The sequence below is a fragment of the Nannobrachium achirus genome (genome assembly GCF_963921795.1).
Source record: "Nannobrachium achirus genome assembly, chromosome: 23".
NCBI lineage: Eukaryota > Metazoa > Chordata > Actinopteri > Myctophiformes > Myctophidae > Nannobrachium > Nannobrachium achirus.
The window spans coordinates 28,593,299-28,620,510 of NC_137830.1; the positions used below are offsets into that span (position 1 = coordinate 28,593,299).

A 27,212-nucleotide genomic window follows, 5' to 3' on the forward strand; every position below is an offset into this window, starting at 1 on the left:
CCCCCAGTTTGATGCATTAGGTCACAGACCCCATTTGGTAATTTCTTTTTTATCTCTGAGACCCCAGTCTACACTGTAAAATCCTCAGTGTTAATTCAAATGCCAACTATCAATTAGCTGGGGACCCCTGGAACCAGTGTTAAGTTTGACTGCACAATTTTATTTAGTTTTAGTCATGGGCTCTTGAATAAAATTGATCTTTTAGTCATTTGAAATGTTTTAGTTTTAGTACAATTTAGTCGACTAAATATAAGATTGTAGTTGACAGTTGATTTTTTGCCGGGCCTTGATGGCACCGTAATGCCTCATTTTACTCTTGGTTGCATGCTGAAAATAGCCAATCAACAAGCTCATGCTATTTTCAGAATGCGACACCCGAGCGCAACCAAACATAAATTTGACTTGTCTTTCAGTTCTACTGGATCTCTACTCCACTAGTCCCTCCCTCGTCTAGTTTTTATTTGTTGACAAAAATAGTTTTAGTCATCATAGCTTTTTCCTCAGTGGAAAAAGGTAGTCGACGAAGGGGACAGGGTTTTGTAAAAGTAACGGAATCATTTAAAGAGCATTCATCATCATGAACAGCATGGCGGTGTCGAGCTTATATAATCTTTGTTACCATTTTCGAACAGGACACGCAGGAGTTCGGTTTGCGTTGTACAGAAGACGAAGGATAAAAACTAAAAGCACAAACCTTTTCCCAGCTTCTCTGTCTCAACCTCACATATGAGGTGATTGAGGAGGGCTGTCACAGCAGGTACCACACTAGTGGAAGGCAGTGGTCTAAAATACAAAAACATAAATACAATTTAATCACTACACCACACATATGGGCTTGGATTGTCTTCATTTTGGACATAAACGCCTCAATTTGTGACAAACAACATCCATATCGGTGTTCATGAAATGAGACATGAGTGTGCAATGTTAATGCTCGAGTGTATGGCTCTGTGTGTGACAGTGGTGGCAGTACTGACATGTTTTACTTCGGTAAAAGTATCAACACCACAATGGAGAAATACTCTGTTACAAGTAAAAGTCTGGGGTTTGTCATGTAATTGAGTAAGAGTGCAAAAGTATTGGCCAAAGTACCAAAAGTAAAAGTACTCGCTATGCAGAATGTTGTCCCATTTCACAAGTTCGTCATGTACTGTATAAAAATCTTTTCAAAACAGATCTCCAATCTCACAACGAAAAAAATCTCCTAGCGGGTGTTCCTGCTGTCATTAACGTACGTCCTCTACTGGGTAAACAATATGATTTTTTTCCCCATGTGTTTGGACGACTCTTAGCCTGCTATCGCCAGTAGTTGCCGGGTCCCATAGACCAGTGGTTCTCAAAGTGGATTTCAGGGACTCTCTTGGGTCTAAATTGACCATTATAGGTCTGTAACTCTGACAGCATGCAAATGGAACCAAATGGACCCCGACGGGTCCATTTGGTTCCATTTGTACACTGTCAAAGTTAAGGGGAGTCCTTCAGATTTCAAAGTTTGAGAAGCACTGCCAGAGACAAATAACGCACTTCCGGAGAATACACCAGGCTGTCGCCTGCCGTTAAAACGCACCGTGAGCGAGCGAGCGTACCTGAGGTGGGGCAGAAGGACCAGAGCTGCCCATGGCAGGGACAGGTCAGTGAGGGGCTGGTCCTCCTGGGGCAGGCTGAGCATAGACAACACCTGTTCTGGGACGGAGCGGGCCTCTGTCTCTGGGCCTGCCTCAATGCTGCATGACGCCCTGCATGGAAGAGAAACCACCATGGATCAGAGAGCTAAACCACACCACGTCAAATTTCACTTCTTCAGACTCCACTAGGGATGGGACGATATGAACATTTCATATCGCGATTATTGTGACAAAAGAAATCGCGATTTACGATATTATCGCGATAATCAAAATCCATTGTCCTAGGGCAGAACATTTGCCAAAAATCAGCAGATCTACAAGCTCACAACGCGGAGGACGATATCACAATAAATGTAATCTCCGTCCACAATACGATTATCGTGAGTGTTTTTTATCACGATAAACAATAATATCGCTTATTGTCCCATCCCTAGACTCCACCCCATCTGCTGCTACTAACGGCATTATTGCAGTTGTTGACTAGATGCTAGTTGTGTTACAGATAACATACATTATTGCAGTTGTTGACTAGATGCTAGTTGTGTTACAGATAACATATATTATTTCAGTTGTTGACTAGATGCTAGTTGTGTGTTACAGATAACATACATTATTGCACGGCTTGTTTGAATGCTTGATTCTGATTGGTCAATCGCTGAAATCCGAGGTCTGATATTCCTTGATAACAGACCGCTCCGCTCTATAACAGACCGCTGCCTAATAGCACCTGCTGCACTCAGGCTGAACTGCGTGAATCTTGTGCCGTATCCAACATGTCAGCCATGTAAACAAACACACAGCAACATTTAGAACTAAACGTTGCTCTCAAGAATGTTTTTGAAAACATTTGAAGCGAGAAATAGACAATGCAGTAACCAAATATGGATTCTACTGGATCAACACCAGTGCAACACTATACTACACAGTAAGCAAAGAAATATTTCGTTTTTTTAATTTTTTACTTAGGTCAATGTATTAATTTATTTAGTAAGTAACAAAGCGGGAAGTGCAATAAGCACCTCGCTCAGCGGTCATTATCGAGTGATAGGAGCCCTTCAGGTTGATATGCCACCTCCGCTCCGCGTCTTAACACATTTACCTTAACTTAACTCATTTACTGCCATTTTGAATATGCCGTCTTTCAGGTTTCCCTGCCAGAAGTCTCCATAGACTTCCATGTAATTCATAGTGCACGGATCATGCACGCCCATGCACAGATCATGCACCATGTGTGTGCAGGATTTTCACAGCTTTCAAACAAAAAAATCCGATTGGAAATCCGTTCAGGCATTCATGAGATAGCAGCCACTATGTTTTACATGTTATGTAAACAAAGATGGCTGCCCTGTATGAAAGATGGGGTTGTATGGAGGTGAAACATGTAAAATCGCGATTGAAATCATGTTTACTAGATTTAATGGGGTCCAAAAATATTTTTTCAAAGTGCTTTACAGAGATTGTGCATTCACCCATTCACACACACACACATTCACACACCGATGGCGGAGGAAACCATGCATGGCACCAACCTGCTCATCGGGAGAAATTAGGGGTCCAGAGAGTCTTGCTCAAGGACCCTTCTACACTAACTCTGGGGGAGCCCGGGATTGAACTGGGAACCTCTCGGTTCCCATCCGGCCACTCTACTCCTGAGCCACTGCCGTCCTTTAAAAGATGTTTCGTAAGGATTATGGTATACAAAGTTATCCCAGGTGTGTGTTTTGTATCTCACCCTGCGGGCGTTCTAGTGAAGAGGAGGGGGTAGGTCTCGAAGGCCATGGAGCCGTCTGTGGGGGGAGGGGCCTTGGCCAAGATCAGACTGACCAACACCTCCAGACCAGAGTGGCGGGACAGGGGGTCAGCGCTGCCCACCAGCCCTGCCGTGCACCTCAACAGGCTGGGGAGGAAGAGCTGAGGAAGAGGATGAAGAGGAGGACACGGACATGAGGGAAATTACGGAGAGTGACAGGGGGGGGGAAAAGGGGGATAAAAAGAGTAGTGAGTTCCAGGTGTTTTTGTGTCACGTGCAATAACAATTGAGGGTATGCGCATGCATAAAGTGAACGGCAAATCGAGTGGCAAAGTGAGTTTAAAGTCATTTAATGAAATCAGATAGGACTTTTCTGTTTGGATATACAGTACAGTATGGGCTGTTAAGGCCAGAAAGTATTCTTTTGCCACTCAGTAGGCGTTCCCGCATAACCTCCGGGTATGATGATGAGGTCACACGCATACCCTCTATTCAGCAGGTAGTGATTTTTTTTTCATTAAATGTTTAGCTTGAAAAGAAAAACAAGTGACATCAACTAATCCAAGCAAGTCATGTTTTTGTTAAAGCATCAAGTATTGTCCCCAAAAACTCATGTAGAGAATGAATCTCGAACCTGTTCGAATTGATTCATTGAGAACATCTCCTTGGTGAACTCTAGGAGAAGCTCCTGTTCCATTCTGCTGGAAAACACCTGGTGGCAAGAGCACAGACGGGAGAGAAATACATAAATATATACATTAAACACACATACGCACACACACGCATAAACGTGCACAGAACTTCTCTTTAAAAGATGGGGTGCCATGATCCCCCCCCCAAACATGATTATCAGGTATTATGATTATACTAGGAGGAAGATCTTTTCCAAAAAAGTGTACAGAAAGAGTTAAAATTAGGTTTTTATGTGGCCACACCCACCAGTTCATTAAGTATGCCTGGTTGTCATGGTGGGTGGTGCTGAAGTTAGCCACACCCACAGTGTTGGGTGAGTTGTAAAAGGGGAGGGGATGATTATATGATGTCACTCTATATGTGTTTTTGGATCGGCACTTTTGACCCACAAGGTGGCAGCCTTGAGGAAGAAACCCAAAATACAAAGGGAATACATAATTGCTCATAACAACCACACCAGGGGGTCTAATGAAATACTGTCAACCTCCTAGACACATGAAAACCAGAAAAAGTACAAAACTATGGCACAACCTCTTTAACATACATATCGTTGCTGTCGGGCAGAAACCTTATCTGATCTCCATATTTCAACTTTTCATTTTTTCCCATAAATGAATGCCCTACATCATCATACAAGAGTGTCGCACAAAAGTAGTGAAAATCTACAAAGCCGACAATGATGTACTGTATGACTTACCGTAGTTAAATATTGATTTGATAACCATACATTTGCAATTTCAAATTGTATACATAAAGCCTGGAACAGAAGAAAACATGCAGCTTACACATTCTGTAGTGGCACTGTGTGTGATGGATCATACCAATTTGTTCTTACGCCTAAGCTTTGAGTTTTTTGTATTGTATATTACCTTGTCTAAGTTATCATTCAAGTCTGTCTTACATTCTCTCTCCCTCTCTCTGATCAGAGTATATACAGTATGTTGTATTTATTTAGTTTGTTTATTATTTTTGTGTCAGCATGTCGGCACTGGAAACTATGTTCTTTAAATTGTGTCTGAATAATCCTGTGCAGGCTGTGAAAGGCAGCCGGACACGAAACATAAAATCATTCATTCATTAATTTATGCAGCAGCACACAAACTCTCTCCCACACACACACACACACACACACACACACACACACACACACACGCACGCACGCACGCACGCACGCACGCACGCACGCACGCACGCACGCACGCACGTATTTGACACAGACCTGCTGGATGACCTCCTGGACCAGTGCTGGGGACAGGGAGATGTTCTCTCCCAGGAGCAGAGAGGAGATGATCTGGAGCAGCAGACGTGAGCAGGAGCTGGAGAGGCCTGGACTGGGGATCAGCTGCAACACCATCTGCAGGCAGGAGGGAGGAGAGCACAAATGAATTGTGACAAATTAACCTTTATAAACCGTTCATGCTACTATGAGGAATCTGTCCATCATCCCCTAACCTTACCTGGCACACAGACTCAGGCTTGGTGACCTTTCCGCCATCCCTGTGGGCCACCAGGGTGTGGACAATGTACAGTAGCCTCTCCAGCTGCTCTGCCGCCTGGGTCTCGTGCTCTCCTTGTGTCCCTAAGACACCCAGGACCTCTGCCACACTGGCCTGCAAGGCGGGGAGGACACACAATTCCATCAGCCCCCATTATATCAAGAACAAAAGTGCCATTATTTTGTGGCCTTGAAACGGATACAGCTTGAGATGGTGTGAAGTAACGACAGAACTCAGTTAACCACATGAACCTTGCGTACCTATTCTGGCCATGTCATCATAGGTGAATTTGGCGAAAATTGGCGAACATTTGGCAAAAATAGCAGATCTAACATGAAGAGATTTGGTGCATAGGGAAAAAGGAGGGGGCCGAGACAAGTATAGCCCCCTGGGGACAGTGGCCATCGAAGTATATAGGGTTGAAGACAAGTGAGGGGGACTATATAACACAGTTGTAATCTGTGCCAAATGCTATAGTGAGCTTCTCAAACACAAATACAACTAGAAGCAGTGCTCTTCCGAGCACAGGTCTCCACCAGGCCGTGCGTCCTGGTGGTGCTACTGTATAATAGGCCAATGTAAAAAGGGTGGCATATGTTCTTCACCTTAGATCTTTCATGGCAATCGACGCTGCATGCATGATTTCAAGCATTGTGTTCCAAAAATGTGTTTTGCTAAAGTCTACCTGCTGGTGGCGCTATAAAAGGACAATGTTAAAAAGGTAGCATTTGTTCCTTGACCTAGTGGGAATATGTGTGGCAAATGTCACGGTAATCGCAAGCTGCGTTGATGATTTGAGGCATTTTGTTCAAAAACGGAGCAATCCTGCAAACTTTGGAAGCTAATATTAGCCAATCAGGATGGAATGTGAAATATCAGACGGATCGGACTTGATCACATGACTATAGAGATACTGTGTACCGATTTGCATGATTTTTGGATAAAATCTCAAGGAGTAATATCCAAAAAAATTGTTTTACATAAGTCGGCTCAAAGGTGGTGCTATAAAAGGCTGATGTGAAAAATGCAGGGCAAAGGTTTATCCTTAGCCTCTAGGGAGTGCGCTTACAAAGTTTGAAACTGATCGGTGGAGTTATAGGTAAAACCACAAATCGGGCTGTTATAGCGCCACCATGAGGCTGATTAAAAAAAATTAAGTGGCATTTCGTCCTCGGCCTAGTGGGAACGTGTGTGCGCGATTTCATGATAATTGCACTTTGCGTTTGTGATTTGAGGCATTTTGTTCAAAACGGCTCAATCCCACAAACTTTGGAAGCCAATCTTAGCCAATCAGGATGGAATATGCAAAATCGGACAGATCCATGTCGATCACATGACTGTCGAGATATTGCCTACCGATTTGTAGGATTTTTGGACAAAATCTGTAAGAGTAGTGCACAGAAATGTGTTTAGCAAACATCGGCCACTAGTTGGCGCTAGAAAAGGCCCATTTGAAAAATTTAGGGCAGAGGTTCTAGATTGGCATCCAGGGAATGTGTGTGCTCACTTTGGCAGCGACCGGGCCAACGGCGACTGAGATTTGGCGCTCACAAACTGCGAGGACGCACGGACGGACGGACGGACGCACGGACGGACACACGGACGGAGGGGAAAACATACTCTCCCTCAGCCTTCGGCTGGTGGAGACAATGATAATAGATTATAATTCTTCCATTCTCTTCTCCATTAAATGCGTGCCTCACAGTCCAACGGGAAGAGACTCTGGTCTGGTCCTACTCTGGGCATTACCTGTAGAGACTCCCACAACACTAGGAAGTTTTCTCTGTACACGTGCTGGGTGGCAACCTGGGCCATTTGATCCAGGGCGTCCCTGACGGCGTCCCAGGGTAGGGAGACCCCCGGACAGGTAGCAGGACCCAGCTTCCTCAGGGCCACCGGAAACGCCTGGAAGGAGAGGGATGGAAGACACGGATGGACAGACAGTGGCAGAGATCAGAGCGAGACATGTCATCCGATGTCAAGCAGATTAATTAAGATAACTATTATAGAGCACCAAAGTTTGACGTTATTTACACATCCTAGCTGGGTCGTGTTTTTTCCTCCCATTCAGATTTCCCATAGACTTTTTTTCATATTGCGTCAAATAACAACTGTGTTCCAAAAATAAACAAATGAACGCGGCGGTTTGGTTTATATGGATATGAACAATCAACTGACGGTGAGAAAACGCTAATGTTACTGCTGCTGAATTAGTTTCATTTTCGTAAGAACCACACTGTATCAAATATGAGTGACTGACTTTCGTAAACTACACAGAGCCACTTCCCTGACAATATCGCTGAGACAGTTTGTTTATTTTTGGACCACAATGCTTATATGAGACGACTCTAAATAATGACCCAATGTTATTCTCCATAGAGAAAAACTTCCAGGACCCAGGGCATGAACGAGTGACGTCAGGATTTTGGGACTCTATTGCAAAATGTGGAGCTTTTTTCTGGAAGTTATTCCTACTCACAGTGGAGGCACATGAGTGGAACATGTGGCAGACTCCCCTGCACATCTCAAACAGCAGCTGCCCTGCACCGTCAGCCTTCTCAGGGTGCTCCTCCAGGTCTGAGAACACCACGTTCAGCAGGCCATCAAAATCTGAGACCTGGGTGATGATGAAACGGATCAAATGTTAGTAGAACAAAATTGGCCTCATGGTGGCGCTATACCAGCCCACTTTATGTTTTTGGTCTGTAACCCTTTTAAACGTAGGTCATAGAATAAAATTTCTTTTTTCCCCTGGGGTCCTTGAATCATGGTTTAACTCCTCATATAGGCCATTCACATTTCTGCCCACTTAGACTTTTCTTCTTTTCCCTCTCTCTTCAAACCACAGACTTTTTTCTACTACTCAGATCACTACATGCATGTCATCTCTGGGATCATGTGTATCATACAGATTTTTTATATTCCATACTTACTGCCTACAATTTAGCAAGTTTGCAAGAAGGGCCTATTTTATATATTTTTTTTTTAAATGCCAAAACAAACATATCGTCCGAATTACCCCACATTTTATTCACATATTGAGAAGCCTCTAAACAACACAGCACCCAAAGTGATAGTGCTAGCGAAGGTCAGCGTAACCTCACACTCGTGCTCATTAGTTGAGCTAGGAGCAAGAATTCTAGCCAGTTGACCGGGGAGTTGCCAATCAGAATCTGAGCAAATTGAGGAGTACAAGATACAAGAACAAACATAGCAGTGGCTCATTAATCTGACATGGGGAGATGGAGGATCAATGCACAATTCACATATGAAAGAACCAATAGATGTCATCTACTTGATCTCAGATATGATTATGCATTTGTATTTTTAGCTAGTACATACTATATAACCCTTAACCCATGACTCACCTTTCTCATCAAAAAGGAGAAACTCTCCGCTGCAAACTTGCGAATGTGATCCTTCTTGTGGGCCAACAGTGTGCTGTACAAACTACAAAGAGAAGAACAACCAATGCATATTTTTCCTTCCAATGATAAAAAGAGTGAAGTGAAGTGAGTGGTGCCTTTTATGAGTTCATTTCCTTAAGCGTCCTGTGAAGCTTGGCCAATGTAACCCTAGGCGTACGGTACAACACACTTTGAGCACTTTATGCCAAGATGTAGGCCAGATGTAGGCCACACTTCTCGTCACGAAAAAAAATAAAAAAAAATGTCAGAGCTTAGTTCCTTCCAGGAGCACCGCTCAAAAAACTAAAGATGAAACGAAAAAGATTATTTTTCATGAAACTAGGTGTGGCTTCTCACCGGTACATGTTATCCATGTCTTTAACCATGAGCCTCCACAGGTACTTGTAGAGGTAGGAGAGCGCGGTGAAGGACCACTCTAGCACCTCTGTGTCTGGTGTCTCCAGGATGGAGGTGATCAGGACAAAGAAGTCTGGGAAGTGTGGGTAGAAGTCAGTCTGCAGGTCCCGGGCCAGTTGGACCACAAGGCTGAAAATGGGAAAGGAGATGTTGAGAGGAACGTACATGGATTAAAGCTAAATAAAATCTCTAATCTTCAATCTTAAAACAATAACCGAAAATAGACGAATTACAAGCTCACAATGTGTCAAAGACACATTGAGAGCTTGTAGATTGCCCAGTTTGATATGCATTAGACCACAGACCTCCATGTGATGTGACACAATGTTTATTTCTGGGAACCCCATCTATTCTACACTATAAAATCCTTGGTGTTAATTTAACTCGGAGAGGGTAAATTATCAATAATTTAACTGGAGACCCTCTGGAACCCTTGAACTAACATTTTTGTTGTATATTTGGTTAGTATTTTTTCTATAGTAGTAATAGTTTTCTGTTTTAATGTATTTTTAATCTAACACCATTGTTGAGAGTGTAAATATATTTCTTAACTCTTACAGTGCCTATCCCGAACAAGTTCGGCTTTATTTCAATCCAATACAATATTTTATTTGCTATTTTACTTACCCCGAGCTGCTTGGAGCAACGTGGGTGGTCCTTGCTCGTCCAGCGCTAGCCAACGAGAGACGCTAGATGGTCCGACGATTTATTCCATTGAAAATGGTTTAAAATAAAGTTTAGAGCCCCCCCAAAAAAAACTCAATATATACTGTCGGCGGCGCGACGTATGCCAGGGTGCCTATCCCGAACTAGTTCGGGATATTTAATAAAATGAATTATTTAATCGGAGGCCTCAACGAAGCCACGGTCTAAATTTCCATCCATGGCCGGGACTTAGACTCGGCCATCCACGGGCCGTAGTCGCGCTAACGGCCGCATCGCGCCGCCCACTCCAATGATAAATCACATCTTTAGACAGGATTTTCTCCGGATTGTGTTCCCAGACCCAAAGAAAAAGTTTTTTGCGCCTGAAATAGCTTTAGATTGGGCTTCTAAATGGGTTAGCATTTTGGCTACGTGTCAGCTAGCTTCCTCCTCTCGTCTCCCATAGCATTGGCTGGAGTGAAATCCCAAGGCACTTGGGACAGTGTCGACGGAAGCTAGAGCGAAGGTCTATGGAGAAATTTCTGGCACTCTAGCGCCCCTTGTGGCCGGCGGCACTGTATGACTTAACTCATTGAGTGCCTATCCCGAATTAGTTCGGGATATATTATCGCATCCCAGAGTGCCTATCCCGAACTAGTTCGGGATATTAAAAAAAAAAAAAAAAAAAAAATTGAAAAATTTTTTTTTGAATTTTTTTTTTTGGACCCCATCAAATCTAGTGAACATGATTTCAATCGCGATTTTGCATGTTCCACCCCCATACAACCCCATCTAACATACAGGGCAGCCATGTTTGTTTACATAACATGTAAAACATAATGGCGATTATCTCAAGAATGCCTGAACGGATTTCCAATCGGCTTTTTTTGTTTGAAAGCTTTGAACAAACTGCACAAATCCACTCCAATGCAATCCAGGATTGCATTGGATTTTTTAGAGCTCATTCTTCTCTGTTTTTTTCCCATGCATGAGGTGTGCAAGGTTTAATCATGGCTAAGTTGACGAAAATAAGGCTTCTAAAATGCTTGGTAGCCAATAGCTAACTTCAAGCTAACTTCATCCTCTTCCTGTACATGCACAAAGGAAAGTGTTCAGGCAAGTCATGGCTGCAGGGCTTCTGCATATACCAGCATATCTCTATGGGATTTTCTATGGCCACTGGGCGCCCTCTAGTGGTGAAAGGGGTGGCACTAAATGAGTTAATACAGAGGCACTCGGTGCCTCGCTGTGAGCTTGTATATCTGCTATTTTTCAATAACTAAAGCATACAATAATCAAGGCCCCTCCACCTTGGGCCCTAGTAACTCAGTCCCAATTCCCCCCCCCCTCCCTTGTGACGCCCCTGCTTACTCCAGTAGAGGCTGGAAGGCCATGCTGTTCTTCACCGCCAGGTGGGTCTTCAGACTCTCCACCACAGACTTCTGGTGGAACACCAGCAGGTTGAACGACTGGCACTTGTTGGACACTTCTTTCAAGAAGTTCGCTAAGGAGAAGAAATGTTTGAAAATATTAAGTTGTTTATTATTAGGACATGCTGATAACATTCCATAGCCGTTTTTCATTTTACATTTTAGTTATAGAGGGCAATTATAACGTATTGAGACTTACTTACTTACCTCCAACCACTGCAGATGTACTAGTTATATTGTAACATATAATAAAGAGATACTGTGAAGTTGAATTGCACCTACTGTACATAAATGTATATTAGTGTGAAGTTGAATATACTATACTGAATATACTACTAACCTGTTGCACATAGCACATACTGTGAAGATGTTTACAAAAAAAGTTAAGTACAGTACAGTAGCAACTACTGGAAAAATATGCTGTTGGGCGTATAGAATATGCCAAAGATTATGCACATGTACATTTGAGGATGCTCTTTTCTTTTCTCGTTGCTCTTTTGCACTCTTTCGTTTCTCATCTTTCTATGACTTGTCTTATTATCATTATTACCCCTTTTAGATTATTATAATTTTTTAGATGTGGTTTGCTGTTATTATATTGTTTGATGTTATTTTAGAACCCTAACCCTAACCCTAACCCTAACCCATACCCATACCACTGCATTGTCTGAAGGATGCCAAACAAAACAAGTTTTACTCTAATATGTACCTGTACAAAAGACATAACAATAAAGTACAACCTTGAACCTTGAATAATAAATGCATTCTTGCAGATTTAGGACTCATCTTTCACATGCGGTCATGGGTAGAGACTAAAATGCTGCTTGTCACAATTTGGAGGACGTTGTTGTCCATAAGCAGTCGTTAAGGAATAATGTGTGTCCTTTGTCTTATACATACCAAAATGCTCTGTCAAGTTGAGGTCTTTCCATTTTGTCAGTGCTTCTGAGAAGTAGGTTTCGACCTCCTGTGATAGGAAACAAACCATTATGACCTATGTATTATGTATTCAAGAGTAATGATAAATATATTGGCATACATGAGACACGGTATTCTCCTTACCTCAGCATAAGCACCAGTTCTGTCAATGCGATGGATCACATTGATGTTGACATTGGCAAGCCTTTCAGCAAAAGTGAGAAACTGGCAAAAGCATTATCCATTATTATTCATTACTATAAACATATATGCATGTATGTATAATGTATGTAATAATATGTTTTAGATTATAATGAATGTACAGTTTATACTACAGTGATGTAGTTAAGATTTATCTTATACAGCTCACTGTATCAAAACAGACATACTTTTTCAACTTTGTGATCATTTAAGTTTAGCTAATGCTGCTTGATATTTAATTCTGAGATGATACAAATGAAAATGGTCCACTTAGTTCAAACAGTGCAGTGTGTTTTACTGTTTGGAAGACCCTATTATCACCCATATTACTAATAATAATAAATAAAACTACTAAACTCGAGCTACCAGATTACTCTAGATGAGCTGTTAGCAGCATGCTAACATGTTAAAGGGGATGCATATTCACCCTGTAAGTGTTCTCAGATTTGTGATAGGACGACTTGGATTTGTTCTTCATTTTTCAGACGGGTTGCTTCGGGGTTGATCAAATGTTCCGTAGATCCAACGTGCAACGAAACTGTTCTAAGAAAACATGTATTTATGTATTTATTCATCCATTAGTCTAAACATGTTTACACACACGCCGATGCCAGGGCGCAGCCATGTTGGATAACGAAATGCATGATGGGAATTGGAGTTTGCTCTCCTCCTCCACGTGGTCCACGTGGTTACTGTTTGTCAACGTCTGGTCCGGGGCCCACAAGTACATTTACGACTGCTGTACTTTACTGGAGTGTGGAGTAGGCCTACTTCCAATTTTCAGTAGGCTACTTTTTCTTTTACTTCTACTCCACTGCATCTCAGAGTCAGAGGCTTATCGTACTATACTTTGTAGGCCTTTGTTAATTTGCTTATTGTTCAAAACATACATTAAAGGAGTAGTTCCCCCCCAAAATGACTTTTTTTCTATTGATTACTCATGCCATGGAGACTAGAGTACAATATTTTTAGTTTTTTGTCGCATTCCTAAGACAAAAATGTGATAACAATAAATGTACCCCCATTCGTTCCGGATGGGGACCCGTTTCAACGGGTCCCCATCCGGAATCAATGGGGGTAAATTTACTCGAATCAAATTTTTGTCTTAGGCATGTGACAAAAAACAATAAATATTATTGAACTCTACTCTCCATGGCATGAGTATTAAATCAATAGAAAAAAAGTCATTTTGGGGGGGAACTACTCCTTTAAAGGGCCTACACCATGCTTTTAAAACTATATTTTTTGTATAAATATATGCTCAAAATTAAGTCTTAGACAGGTTTTAACCCTCAACAAACACTCTGACCATTCTTTTTGTTTGTTCTAGCTCTACTATAATGAGGCTCTCCAGCTGCAATACCAAAACGGCCTCTGTTTGCTCAGGGGCGCATCTAGTGGGGTTTTTCCAGAAAAAAAAGAAGTTTTTTGAAAAAAAAAGTTTTTGAAAAAAAAAAGTTTTTTGAAAAAAGTTTTTTGAAAAAAAAGTTTTTTAAAAAAAAAAGTTAAAAAAAAAAGTTTTTTGAAAAAATTTGAAAAAAGGTTTTGAAAAAACTTTTTTTTTGAAAATTTTCTTTTTTGACTTTTTGACATTTTTTTTGAAAAAAAAGAATTTTTGAAAAAAAAAAGTTTTGAAAAAAAAAATTTTTTTTTGAAAAAATTTTTTTTTTGACTCTGAAAAAAAAACGGGAAACGCGTGTGACGTCACATGCGTCAACTCTCAGAACAGCACTGTTCTGAGAACCCGTGGAAAGCTTTTCATCTCTTTCTTCCCAAAACCAGAGAAAGACACAATGTACAGAAATAGGACTTTGTGAGGATAGAAGGTGCCAGTGGGACCCCAAAAAAAGGTTTTAAAATAGAAAAAGTGAAAATTCATGGTGTAGGTCCTTTAACCACTTATATAAATAGCAGATATAAAAAGCTCACAATACGTCATGATGCTATTTTAATAAATACAGTGGTGGAAAAAGTACCCAGAACTCACATTTCTTAGTTTGCTTGTATCAGTATACTGCAATGTAGAAGTAAAAGTCTGAAATGTAATATTTACTTGAGTAAAAGTAGGCCTACAAAAGTATTGGCAGCATCAATGCAGAATGTCCCATTTAACAACTTTTCAAATGTATAAAATGTATAAACATCTTTTAAAAATAGCAGAAGCCCATTTTTCAAATGGCTGAAATGTATATAGGGTTTGTGTATTTTCTTTTTGCAATAATCTAAATCTACAAAGTAACTATAGGCCTACTAATTGTAGTGGAGTAAAAGTAGGCTACAATACAGCACTTGAGTAAATGTACTTAGTAACTCTACTACACCATTTAGTTACACCTGACTTGGAGGCTAAACGCAAACACACACACACACACACACACACACACACACACACACACACACACACACACACACACACACACACACACACACACTCACACACACACACACACACACACACACACACACACACACACACACACACACACACACACACACACACACACACACACACTACACGGTCCCACCCACAAGTATGCCATGCACCTTCAACTCACTCACTCACTCTCTTTCTCACTCACTCCCTCCCCCTCTCTCTCCCCCGCTCTCTCTCTCTCTCTCTCTCTCTAAAATACACAAATACACAGAGTTGAGAGACATGTTTCAGTGCATGAATGAACAGGAGATCTGCCAGGGCTCCCATTTACTGCACTCTCATTCCTACCGGGAAGCACAAAGGACTATTTTAAAATGACCAAGAAAATACACGCTTTAAGGTATAAAAAAAACTTTTTTTTCTCTTCTTCTTCATTAATTTTCTTCTTCATTTTAATGTACCAAGAGTGACATAATAATAATAATAGCTTAGATTTATATTGTGCTTTTCTAAGTGTCTAAAAGGTCGCTTTGCACAAAAAGAAAAGGAAGAAATCAACACCTGGAAAGCAAAAGAAAAGGAATAAATCATCACAACTGGAGAGCCATCATCAGGATGTCAGGGACCTCGGCGGCGATGGTGGGTTCCTTCGTGGCTGGAGACTATGCGGTCTTTGGTCTCATGCTGCTGGTATCTGCTGCCATCGGGGTCTACTATGCCTGGCAGGACAGGGCCCAGGAGAACTCCGGGGACTTCCTGATGGGGGGCCGCAGCCTGAGTGCCCTGCCCGTGTCCCTGTCCCTCACAGCCAGCTTCATGTCGGCCATCACGGTGCTGGCCAGCCCCGCCGAGGTGAGGTGATCACATTCAGTACACAGTTATGGGCAACAAGCATGTAGCCTACACTGTTAATCTAAGTGAAAATGTAACCAAATGGACACTTATTGTCACACATACACACACATACACACTGCGAAATGTGTTCTTATATGGGTACATTTTTCTCAGAGTACATGAACACTCAGGATTTTACAGTGCAAGCATGACCATATAGCACTCAAATAGTGTTGTGATTTTTGGTTGACCAACCATGTGGTCTTTTAAGAGTCTCCCCCTAACTAAGGGTGGTGAGTGATGTTTCAGTGATGTTTCAGGTGAGGTGTGTGTGACAAGATGACACGACAAGTTCTAAAGTTTATTACACACACAGAGAATATATACAGTATGTATGTGACGTGAACAGCAATGTCAACGTGTGTCCCTGAGCAAGACTCTTAACCCCTAATTTCTTCCTGAGTGGCGTAGAATCCAATGGCTGCTCACTGCTCCTAGTTGTTATATACATTCAAGATATATACTGTACAACATCATGTAATGTGACAAAAACACCCCAAGGAGTGGGGACTATTCTATTTTTTCTATTCTAAGATATGAGACAATCAGATAAAGGTCAGTCCCATAATCATAATTCATAACAAATAGTGTTTGTGATATCCAGGCTAACCAGAAATTCAATGCTGACAATGAAAGAATTGATTGATTTATTATTTTCCAAATCGATAAGAGGGTTTGTCTGTGTGCGGGTGTCTGTGTCCATGTGTCCAGTGCTATAACTTGCAAACCGGGTGTCAACGCCCCCAAATTTGCAATCCCACGTCATAGATATGTCAGACAACTGACATCATATAGATCACATAGATCAGTATTTCTCAAACTTCTTAGCTTGAGACTCAAAAGAGATTATATTTATTTTTTTGATTACACCTAAACTAGTGAAAATAGCAGATCTACAAGCTCACAACCCATCCGCATTGTGGAGCCTGTAGATCAGCTATTTTCACTCATTCTTAATTTGTATTTTTACTTGTGAAATTGATTTTTGTATTTATTTATGAAATTCTTAAGAAAAAAAAAGTTTTTTTTGTATGGAAATCTTTTGCCAGATACAAAAAAATAAAGCGATATTATTGTTGTGACCCATAAGATCCACATAAGATCCACATTATATCCTCACTGTTACAGTATGTGGAATTTCTTACCTGCACTGAATGGAATTTCACCAGCCTCTCAGTCAAATTTGATTTGATTTGACAGTGATCCATTTTATATTTGTTCAAATAAATAGGATACCACTGGCCTTCGCCCATGCATCAGTCACATTATGCACCAATGTTGCATGCTAGTCACCATCTGTTGAAAGAAAAGTGACGATCATATAAAAAACGTTAAACCTCATTGTATCACTGGTTCTTATAGGTGTACCGCTTCGGAGCCACCTTCAGCCTTATCGGCCTGTCCTATGCACTCACAGTGTTTATCACATCTGAGATCTTTCTGCCTGTTTTCTATAGGCTGGGCATCACCAGCACTTATGAGGTGAGTCGTGAGTGTGGTCTTGTTGAATTTGCATCGATGTTGGAGTTATGAGGTGCCTGTAGTGTTGTTTTTTGTTTTGTTTTTTATCAATGCTGTTATCGTGGTTTGAACGGAATGCAGATTTATGAGTTGACTGGAGTTACAGTATACTGTGTTGTGTTGTTTTCTGTGGTTTGGTGGTTTATGATCTTGCCATTACCTCTACCACTGTTATATTATATTGTATTTTATTCTACTGTATCCATTTACCAATATGATGGACGGGGTGTACTGTAAGCACTGCAGTAAAAGTAATCTTCATTTGCATAGGTTTTGTTTCATTAAAGCTACAATCATAGAATTGTGACTGGATGACCCAGATATCTTTGGTCTATTTGTGCCCCTCTCTGATAAGTACCTGGAGCTTCGCTTTAACAGAGTCACACGCCTGCTGGGAACCGTGTTCTTCATTGTCCAGACAGTGAGTAAGGCCTCTGGTGGCCAACACCACAACCATTTTAATGCCTTGTAACCACAAGAAAGCATGATGTTCTCATGTTTTATCTGTGTCACAGATACTCTACACTGGAATTGTCATCTACACCCCAGCACTAGCTTTAAACCAAGGTACTGTCATTTTATTCAGATTCATGGCATGGTCTTAAGTGGCACTCCAAGCCACTTTGCTTTGTCCTGTATGAAGGCGACTATGCACACTCTCTCTCTCTCTCTCTCTCTCTCTCTCTCTCTATCTCTCTCTCTCTCTCTTTCTCTGTTTGTCTGTCTGTCTGTCTGTCTGTCCTCCAGTGACTGGTATGGACCTATGGAGTGCAGTGATTTCAACAGGAGTGGTCTGCACCTTCTACTGTACCCTGGTATGATGACAAACACCTGCACTGGAGTTGTGATACAACATAACATACAGTAACATGATGACAACATAACACACATACCTCTGTTCTCTCCTGCAGGGTGGTCTGAAGGCTGTGGTGTGGACAGACGTATTTCAGGTACAAACCCACTTAATACAAGATTGTTTCTATTTCCTTTGTGATCCAAACAGCACATTAGCTAATGCCTTGTGTCATCATACCCCTACTTGTGAGTGACACCTAATGACAATACTTCAAAGCTATTGATCCCCTTATTCATCAGCAGTAGGTCACCATGACCAGAAAATGACCACCACTTACAGAGACAGTAGACTGAAGACTACATTCTTTATCCATTATAAGTAGAGTATTAACATAATTAACATTTGTTTTATGTATGAACAAAACAAGTCGGTTCCAGATTCACCACAAAGCCACAAAGCAATTGCAGGATAACCAACAGTGTGCTCATTGTTGTGGGGCAGGTGGGCATCATGCTGGCAGGCTTCCTGTGTGTCATCATCAGATCTGTGATCCTACAAGGAGGAGTCCAAACCATCATCACAGACTCACAGCTTGGGGGGAGACTCAACTTCTGGGAGTGAGTATGATACGTTTCTGAATATTACGTGTGCTGTGCATTACATGTATGTAGACAACGTTCAGCAAGGGGTCATCGCTATGCTGGCTTGTGGTGGACATTTTTGTCAAAATGCATTTTTTTTGCCACAGACGAGAAATGAGTGGACAATAATATTACCAGAAACACATAAAGAGGCAGCCCTGAATGATCATAGCAGGTCTGTAACTCTATGAGTGTACACATGGAACCAAATGGACCCGTATTTGTACACTCTCAGAGTTATGGTGGTCCTTGCAAATAAAACATTTGAGAACCACTAGTACTAGTGGACTCATAATGTGCCATACATAGCAATTCAGTGTCATACATATTCAGAAGAAAATCTGGAGACTTCAGTACTTGGGTCTTGTGATCAAAATAAGAATATTATAAATTAATGGTGTGTAAAAATAAAAGTCTTTGCCATGGACACATTTGACCCCTGCATTCAGCCACTAGGTGGTGCATTCCCCTCAACATCACAACACAGCCCTGTTGCATTCGGCTCCTTGTTCCCTGAGTCATGTCTGTAACACAGCACCCATGCAGTAATGAAAATGGAAGCAACGTTATATTGAGTGGCAGGGAGAGGGCTCACTAGTTACAATATTCCACAGCTATGGAATGTAAAACTCCCCAAATCTCCACATTTTACTGTCAAAAACTAGGCAGGTTGTGGTTTTATATCAGTTCTTTAGTATTACCTTAAGAGTCTGGGTCATGGGGATCACATTGGTTCTCGTACAGTTGGTTGCATGTAAAAGTAAAGTAAAAGTTTATTGTATTGGAACCAGGGCTCAACCCCAATATCTGTAAACCAGATCCCCCAATATCTCATCTCTCTAGAGTCTAGGGCTATTATGATTGTTGCGAAAGTAAAGTTGGATAGAATGAAGAATCAGGGGTCATCAATTATGTCCGTACGTGGACAAATGTGTCCGTCGCAAGACCTGTCCAGGAAAATTCAAGATTTCACTTTTACACACCATAATAATATTCTTATTTTTATTTTGATCTTAAGACCCAATTACTGAACTTCAGTCTACACAGGTTTTCTTCAGAATATGTACACTGATTTTCTATGACACTATGATTTACTACGTACATTATGAGTACACTGGGACAGCAGTTCTCAAACCTTAGCAGTTCTCAAACCTAACCCTAACCTCAGAGTTATAGATCTGTAATGGTCATTTAAATGGTAAGGTGCATTTATATAGCGCCTTTATCCAAGGCGCTTTACAGAGATTGTGCATTACATTCACCCCATTCACACACACATTCACACACTGAGCACAGAGGAAATAATGCAAGGCACCAACCTGCTCACCGGGAGCAACTAGGGGTTCAGAGTCTTGCTCAAGGACTCTTCGACACTCTGGGGGAGCCCGGGATTGAACTGGGAACCCTTCAGGAACCCTGTGTGTTCTAATGACGGTTTCTCTACCCCAGAGCCACTGCCGCCCCTATTTAGGGCTAGCTCTTTATGTGTTTGTCCACTCATTTTGTATGTCCGTGGCAAAAATTTAATTTTGACAAAAATGTCCACCACAAGCCAAAACTGGTGACCCCCTGTGAAGAATGTACTGTATTTTATGTCAAGGTTGTCGGGAATGAGGAGAGCATAGGAAACTTACAGTTGGACAGAACAAAGTGTCTTATCTGTAGGAAGGCAATGTTTTAATATACTTCAAAGGCTAGGTTCGCTTTGGGAACACAAAGGCCAGAAGGGTGAAACATGCTAACTTTTTCACGAAAGTGGATGTTGCCTTTGATGATTTTGATACTTCTATTTACTTGGAATTTCTGGGAATGAAATAAGGGTTGTATAAAAGGATTGTACTGTATAAATCACCAATTCTTTGGCCCGGGACCAAAAACCTTGTTCTGAATCAGTGGGCCATGAAGCTGGCAGGTTAACGGCTTCTCTTTTCTCTTCTGTATACCAGCTTCGACGTGAACCCTCTGAGGAGGCACACCTTTTGGACCATGGTCTTTGGAGGGACATTTGTCTGGGTCAGTGTTTATGGCATAAACCAGGCCCAGGTTCAGAGATACATCTCCTGCAGGTCCATCACTCATGCGAGAGCGTGAGTCACAGGATTTCATGTAACAATTCCTTGATCTGAGTGAATGCATACTGTAAGTGAAAGACTAGTTAGGATAGGTCTGCGTGCATGCGTGTGCGCAACTGTGTGTGCATGTGCATGCATGTAAAACTAAATTGTACGTTTATTTGTTTCTGTCGAACTGGATGTGTGCCTCTTTTGTCTCTTATGTGTGCGTTTGTGTGTGAGCATGTGCTTATTATGTACATCACTGGTCCAACATCTCTGTGCAAATGTGTTGTATGTTTGCATGTGCATGTGTGTGTGTTGCTGGACTGGCTCTGTGTGTCATGGTTTGACAGGGCTCTCTTCATGAACCTGATAGGGCTGTGGGCCATCATGCTCTGCTCTGTGTTTGCGGGCTTATGTCTCTACTCCGTCTATAAGAGCTGTGACCCATGGACATCCGGACGGATCTCTGCTCCGGATCAGGTGAGCAAAGCATTGGATAATACACAGAAACCATACACAGAAACATATTGTATAGTACATGGTAACTAGGGCTCCCAAGATAACCTGAATCACTGATATGTTAGTACACTCTAAAAGTGTTAGTTCATTTAACCTTTAGTACTTTACTATGATAGTAAAACACTTTTGGATTACTGTAAGTTACATCCCTCCTCTCTGTTACATTCGTCCTAAAACATCCTGCCTGTTGCATACCGAACTGATACTGATAACGACTCCTATCCTCTACAGCTGATGCCGTATTTGGCGATGGACATCCTGAGAGATTTCCCTGGCCTCCCTGGACTGTTCGTAGCAGCAGCGTTTAGTGGCTCCCTAAGGTGACAGCAGTGGCACTGATTTGACCCCATCAGACAAATCCCACACAACAACGTTCATTTCACTGATTACATCTATCAAGTCTGTGTGATGTTAACAGTCTTTTTCGACACACCTATTTGAATCTTATCACACAGTGGCTCTTACATCATACTCGAGGGTTGGAAATACCACCCAGTTGTAAAGCACAATATCGTCTCTAGGGTCTCTATTGTGATCTTAGATGAAGCATACTTTTGTTGCTATTAAAGCAGTGATGCACCATTTATGATGACTCCTGATGGGCTTACCAGGCTACGAAGGAATCATATATAGATACATTCCTCCAAATGAAATTCTCATTCACAGTTAATTTTCTCATATTCAGCACAGTGTCTTCAAGCATCAACGCGTTGGCTGCAGTGACGATAGAGGACCTGATTAAACCTCACGCCCAGATGTCAGAAAAACATCTGTCCTGGACTTCTAAAGGACTCAGTAAGTTCCGACATTTGAACCAAGCATTTTGTCTCTTGCTGAGCCAGGGAACCAACATGAACTGAAGACATTCTCTCTCATTTTCTGTCCCAATGTTGATTGCAGCTTTTGCATATGGGGGTGTTTGCATCGGCATGGCTGGGCTGGCCTCACTCATGGGCAGTGTGATTCAGGTTGGGATTGCTGCAGACAATACAAGAATACAGTTTGAGCAGTATTTAATGTAATCATCAACCATACATCATGCATACTTAGCGTACCTCAGCGCCTCACTACCACCAAATAACAAAGTTGATTGTTACAAAGAAAAGTCAGTAGTACAATTATATTTCGTCACTGTCGGGCAGAAACCTCGTATCTCCAAGTTTCAGATTTGTACGTTTTTTGGCAAAGTAAAGCCCTGCTTCATCATACAAGGCCGTCGCACAGAAGTAGTGAAAACAGCTGATCTACAAGCACACAACGCCTTGCGGTGCGAGGCGTTGTGTGCTTGTAGATAGGGTGTTTTCACTAGTTGCAATCATTTTTAAAATGATAAATGCAAAACGAACGTTTTTGGACATACAGTACAAGGTTTCCAACCTACAACGATGTTTGTCTCATTACTTCATAGCGAACCAAACACAATAACAACATACATACACTACACTGCATACAATAGTGTGTCATCATTAATCATTTTAACCTAAACGACAGAATCTACACAACCCAGTCCATTGATGTTTAGACTGAAATGTAGATGTGTCTCCCAGTCATAGTTTCATAGACTAAAACTATGACGAAAAATGGTCGTTGACTACCTTCTTTTACTGACGAACACATTCAATAAAAACTACGCTATTTTGACTAAAACTAAGCCTAAATATATGTTTTATTTCGTCAACAAATACAAGCTAGAATAAAATGTTGTGAGGGAGATGTGGAGGAGTAAAAGTCATTTTATGTTTGATTGCGCTCGGGTGCTCTGAAAATAGCAGATCTAACTGTAGATCGGCTATTTTCAGCATGCAACCAAGTGTAAAATCTGACATTACGATGTCATCAAGGCCCGCAAAAATGCATTTGTGATGACGAAATCAACTGTATATTTAGTTGACTAAAATCTTATATTTAGTTGACTAAAACGAGATTAAAACCTTTCAGATGACTAAAATATGACTAAAACGAAATGAAAATGTATTCAATAGACTATGACTAAACTGACTAAAAATAAATCTAAATTTGCTTTCAAAATGAACACTGGTGTCTCCTCATGCAGACAGTCATCACTATCTTTGGGATCATTGGAGGTCCTTTACTTGGTCTATTCTCACTGGGCCTCCTCTGTCCTTTTGCCAATTCCACAGTAAGTATTCACTTGACTAAATTTACTATATTTAAACTACTTTACTAGTTTTCTAATGTGGTGCTTGTAAGGCAATCAACTTTTAAATAAACAGTAAACACACATGGAAAATTCTCCACAGCACAATAACCATCTGATCCTTTCAAAGTTTTCATCCTTGTTTTTGAAAAAGAAAACTAAAAAAAAAAAAAAAACGACAGGCATCCATTTCAATGTTGATAAATAAATAATAATAATTGATGTTTAACATGCATTATGCATCATCATTATTTATCTGAAGAACTTCTAAAGATATATATGATGTAGTGTGTTCTCTAGGGTGCTTTGACAGGTGTGATGTCTGGACTGGCTCTGTCTCTGTGGGTGGGCATTGGAGCCCAGATATATCCTCCTTCTGCAGAGATGACCAGGCCGTTGTCACTGAGCACTCAGGGCTGTAGCTTCAACGTTACGGCAGATGGCTTCAACGTGTCCACCGCTACCCTGCCCGCGCTGCTGATGCTCAACAACACCACAAGCTGGCAAGACAACGTAGCTGTAAGGTAAGCGGTGTCACCGCCAGATCTGTTGCATGACTGAATCCCCACATTACCAGTTACAGCTGGGCACGATTTTACATCTGCATAATGGGTCGGGACCCCCAGGGGGGGTCCACAAATTATTTTGGTGGGTCCCCAGATGATTAGCTTAATGTGCAAAATTGTTTTCTCCCTCAGCAGTAAACAAACCAACATAAATTTAAGGACCTTTAAGGACTTTTTAATACCTCTAAAATGACAAATGAAACATTGGCCAAATTGACAAATATTAGAGGCAGAAATTGTGAAAATAGCCGATCTACATGCTCACTAGTGAGCATGTAGATCTGCTATTTTCACAATAGAAATGTGTTATAAAAAATGTAATGCCTCAACTCTTAGTGCTCGTCAGGTTGGGGGGGGTCCCCACTCCCCAGTTAAAATTTGATTATTTGGGGGGCCACGGCCTGAAAAGGTTGAGGACCACTGCATTAAATTATACTGTAGCAAATAATGTGATAATTTGATTTTCTCATCTTTTGCGATTTTACTGTGCTTGAGCGCTAATGCTTTTGTTTCTTCTCATCAGACCAGTGCTAGCAGACAGCTGGTACTCTTTCTCCTACCTCTACTTCAGTCCCATTGGAACCATGACAGCCATCATCGTAGGGCTGGTAGTCAGCTTGCTCTCAGGTATCAGCCCATGCAACAGTTACAGTACAATCAGTGATGTTTTATGTCCCACCCAGGATTTTAACCTGGGTCTCCCTCACTGGAGACCAAACATCTACCGCTCAGCCAAGAGGAAATTCTTGCTTGGCAAGGGGACATATTGCACTTATGAGCTTCAGGGAGTATAACTTGTCAACCAGTAAGATGTCACCGGTGTGATACCACCTCCTCCTACCGCTGTCATATAGAATGGTTGAAATAAGATTTTATTCATTCAAATAAGCCGGATTGCAGCTTTAACAGGAATATTGTGTTATATTATAATCTTGATTTCACAATCAATGTGAATGAGGTCCTAGTGTGAAAACAGTTGAAACACACTAACCAACCGTAATCTGACGTCTCACAGGCCTATTTGTTTGCATACAAAAAAAAACTGTTTTAAGTTCACACACGGCTGAATAAATGTTTGGTATGTATTTGCATGCCACGTTCTTTAAATAGTTCATGTTTTTCAGGGGGCACAAAGTTGAAGGTTGAATCAAGACTTACACTAATGAAAGAAGACATGTATTCCTATCACTTATTGAAATGCTTCATGGAAAAGGTAAGTGAATTGATGGAGCACTGATCCCAATGTCTGCAAATCTGCTCTGCTCTGTGATACAGCATGTCAACCTTTCTCATTTTGCTCTTCTTCTCGATAAAGGTGACAAGACAAACACGTGATGTCGCGAGGAATGGTGGACAGAGGAAATGTGGCAATGACAATCCGGGTTTCCGTGACATTGAGCTGGACTTGGCAAATGGCAACGTTCACACATAGCATGCACCTACTTCTATGTGTTGCAATATGTTTTTAGGCTAGATTCTCAGTTACTCTAAATGTTTGTTCCAGCACAACTCCTTCAGTCTGAAACATGAAATTACAGTTAACTATTAAATTGTAAAAAACATTAAATTGTAAAAAAACAAACAAAACATATAGTGCTGTGATTTTAAATAATTTATTACAACACAGGATCTGTGTTTGAAATAATGTGAAATGCATTTGTTGTTTTGACTCTTCTGACACATACTGTATACAGTAACAGTAGAACACTTGATGACATACTGTACAAACAGTTATTTACAGGTATATACAGGCTGAAAGAACAAGTTTGTTTGAGCCCATGAGTGGAGGTCTCAAAAATCAATAAATGTAACATTGAAGTATTTTGTGCTGCTTCTATTCTTTCCTTACAGGTACAGGATATACATTATATTGCAAATGTGACAAAAATCGGGCAAAACAGACGTACATACTGAGGGAAAACACAGATTTCTATGTTTTGAATTACTATTACTATTACTTAGAGGCCAATGAAATGTTTGACTCCACATTAACCACGTAAACCCTGGTTACCCTTCATTGACTGGGGCCCCACTTGCTCTCTTCACTGAATATCTGCTCTGGACTAATAGTGTCTGCTACAATAAATGCCTGAATTGTAAAAAGTGATAATTTCGTAGCTTGTAGATTTGCTATTTTCTATTGTTTGCCTATTATGACATGCCTACAATAGGGACACTAGAGTTCATGTGGTTAAGGCAGTTTACATACAACATTTCTGGGAGACAGTAATTTGATATTATTGTAATATATATATATATATATACGGTATTTAAGGTGCACTTAGGCTTTAAAAAAAAAAAACAACACATTCTTAAGTAATAGATTTCTCCATTACCTTTGGCAGTTTTTGCTGACATGTCCCAGTTGTCAGACAAGTTCAGAGCACATTTGACTAAAGCCCGACCGCTGTATCTGTCGTTTTTGGGCACCGATGTCGGCATCAGACATTATTTCCCAGATGTTCCGATATAAATTACTGTTATTGCAAGCATGCCATTTAGTCATTATGTATTCAGCATTTGGGCCACAGAACACCATTTGATGACATTTAGCCACTTGGGTGGGTCCATTTGGTAACCAAATCTCCATCATTTAGCTGGGGACCACCTGGAAACCCCTCAGGAACCACTGGTGGTCCCCGGACCACTGGTTAAAAAAAAGAGAGGAAAAAAAAAAAGTTTTGAAGGTATGAAGTTTTTGAAATTTTGGCTATTTAACATCGGTTAAACATCGGCAATCAGTAGTCTAGAACGCTCCCATCGACAAACATCGGCATCGGTCGGGCTCTAGATTCGACATATAAATACTACTAGTAAGACACCTGAGGGTGACATGCGCCAATTCTTGACCATCTGGCCAGCCACAGCGTTTCTCTGACGATTCTAGTTGTTGTCATTCTGGGGGGAGTTTGTTCATGTTTTTGTGAGGGTATCAACCCTAGGAGACACCGGGAGAACATGCAAACTCCACACAGAAAGGCCCTATCGCCCACACCCTAGGTGGGGTTGGCGATAGGGCCTTTCTGTGTGGAGTTTGCCTAAACATGGAGATGTGGTACAGAATGACTCATATATGGGCATAAAAAGTATGTCATGTGACATCA

The 27,212-nt window shown here is 41.2% G+C and overlaps 2 protein-coding genes across 2 annotated transcripts in view; one reads left to right on the forward strand and one right to left on the reverse strand.

The window, feature by feature from the left end:
- utp20 (UTP20 small subunit processome component) overlaps positions 1–13,163 on the reverse strand; it is a 58,427-nt gene extending 45,264 nt beyond the window's left edge. Inside the window, exons 1-14 of the mRNA XM_080753937.1 lie at positions 13,010–13,163; positions 12,526–12,606; positions 12,364–12,430; positions 11,405–11,537; positions 9,329–9,517; positions 8,933–9,014; positions 8,044–8,181; positions 7,314–7,469; positions 5,526–5,678; positions 5,288–5,422; positions 4,010–4,087; positions 3,358–3,536; positions 1,587–1,736; positions 695–783 (exon numbers count right to left, since the gene is read on the reverse strand). Of these exons, the coding sequence (XP_080610063.1) occupies positions 695–783; positions 1,587–1,736; positions 3,358–3,536; positions 4,010–4,087; positions 5,288–5,422; positions 5,526–5,678; positions 7,314–7,469; positions 8,044–8,181; positions 8,933–9,014; positions 9,329–9,517; positions 11,405–11,537; positions 12,364–12,430; positions 12,526–12,606; positions 13,010–13,060 (1,681 nt within the window). The 5' untranslated portion in view covers positions 13,061–13,163. The remainder of the gene's footprint in view (positions 1–694; positions 784–1,586; positions 1,737–3,357; positions 3,537–4,009; positions 4,088–5,287; positions 5,423–5,525; positions 5,679–7,313; positions 7,470–8,043; positions 8,182–8,932; positions 9,015–9,328; positions 9,518–11,404; positions 11,538–12,363; positions 12,431–12,525; positions 12,607–13,009) is intronic.
- A 2,408-nt stretch (positions 13,164–15,571) lies between these two features.
- Positions 15,572–25,540, forward strand: slc5a8 (solute carrier family 5 member 8; the record flags this gene model as incomplete). Its single annotated transcript, XM_080754303.1, has 17 exons — positions 15,572–15,808; positions 17,213–17,332; positions 17,727–17,792; positions 17,887–17,938; positions 18,119–18,186; positions 18,283–18,321; positions 18,669–18,784; positions 20,755–20,895; positions 21,216–21,345; positions 21,616–21,704; positions 22,070–22,179; positions 22,285–22,352; positions 23,438–23,524; positions 23,843–24,066; positions 24,632–24,735; positions 25,233–25,321; positions 25,424–25,540. The coding sequence occupies 17 exons, from the start codon at positions 15,572–15,574 to the stop codon at positions 25,538–25,540; spliced, it is 1,857 nt and encodes a 618-aa protein (XP_080610429.1).
- Between the last annotated feature and the right edge of the window lie 1,672 nt (positions 25,541–27,212).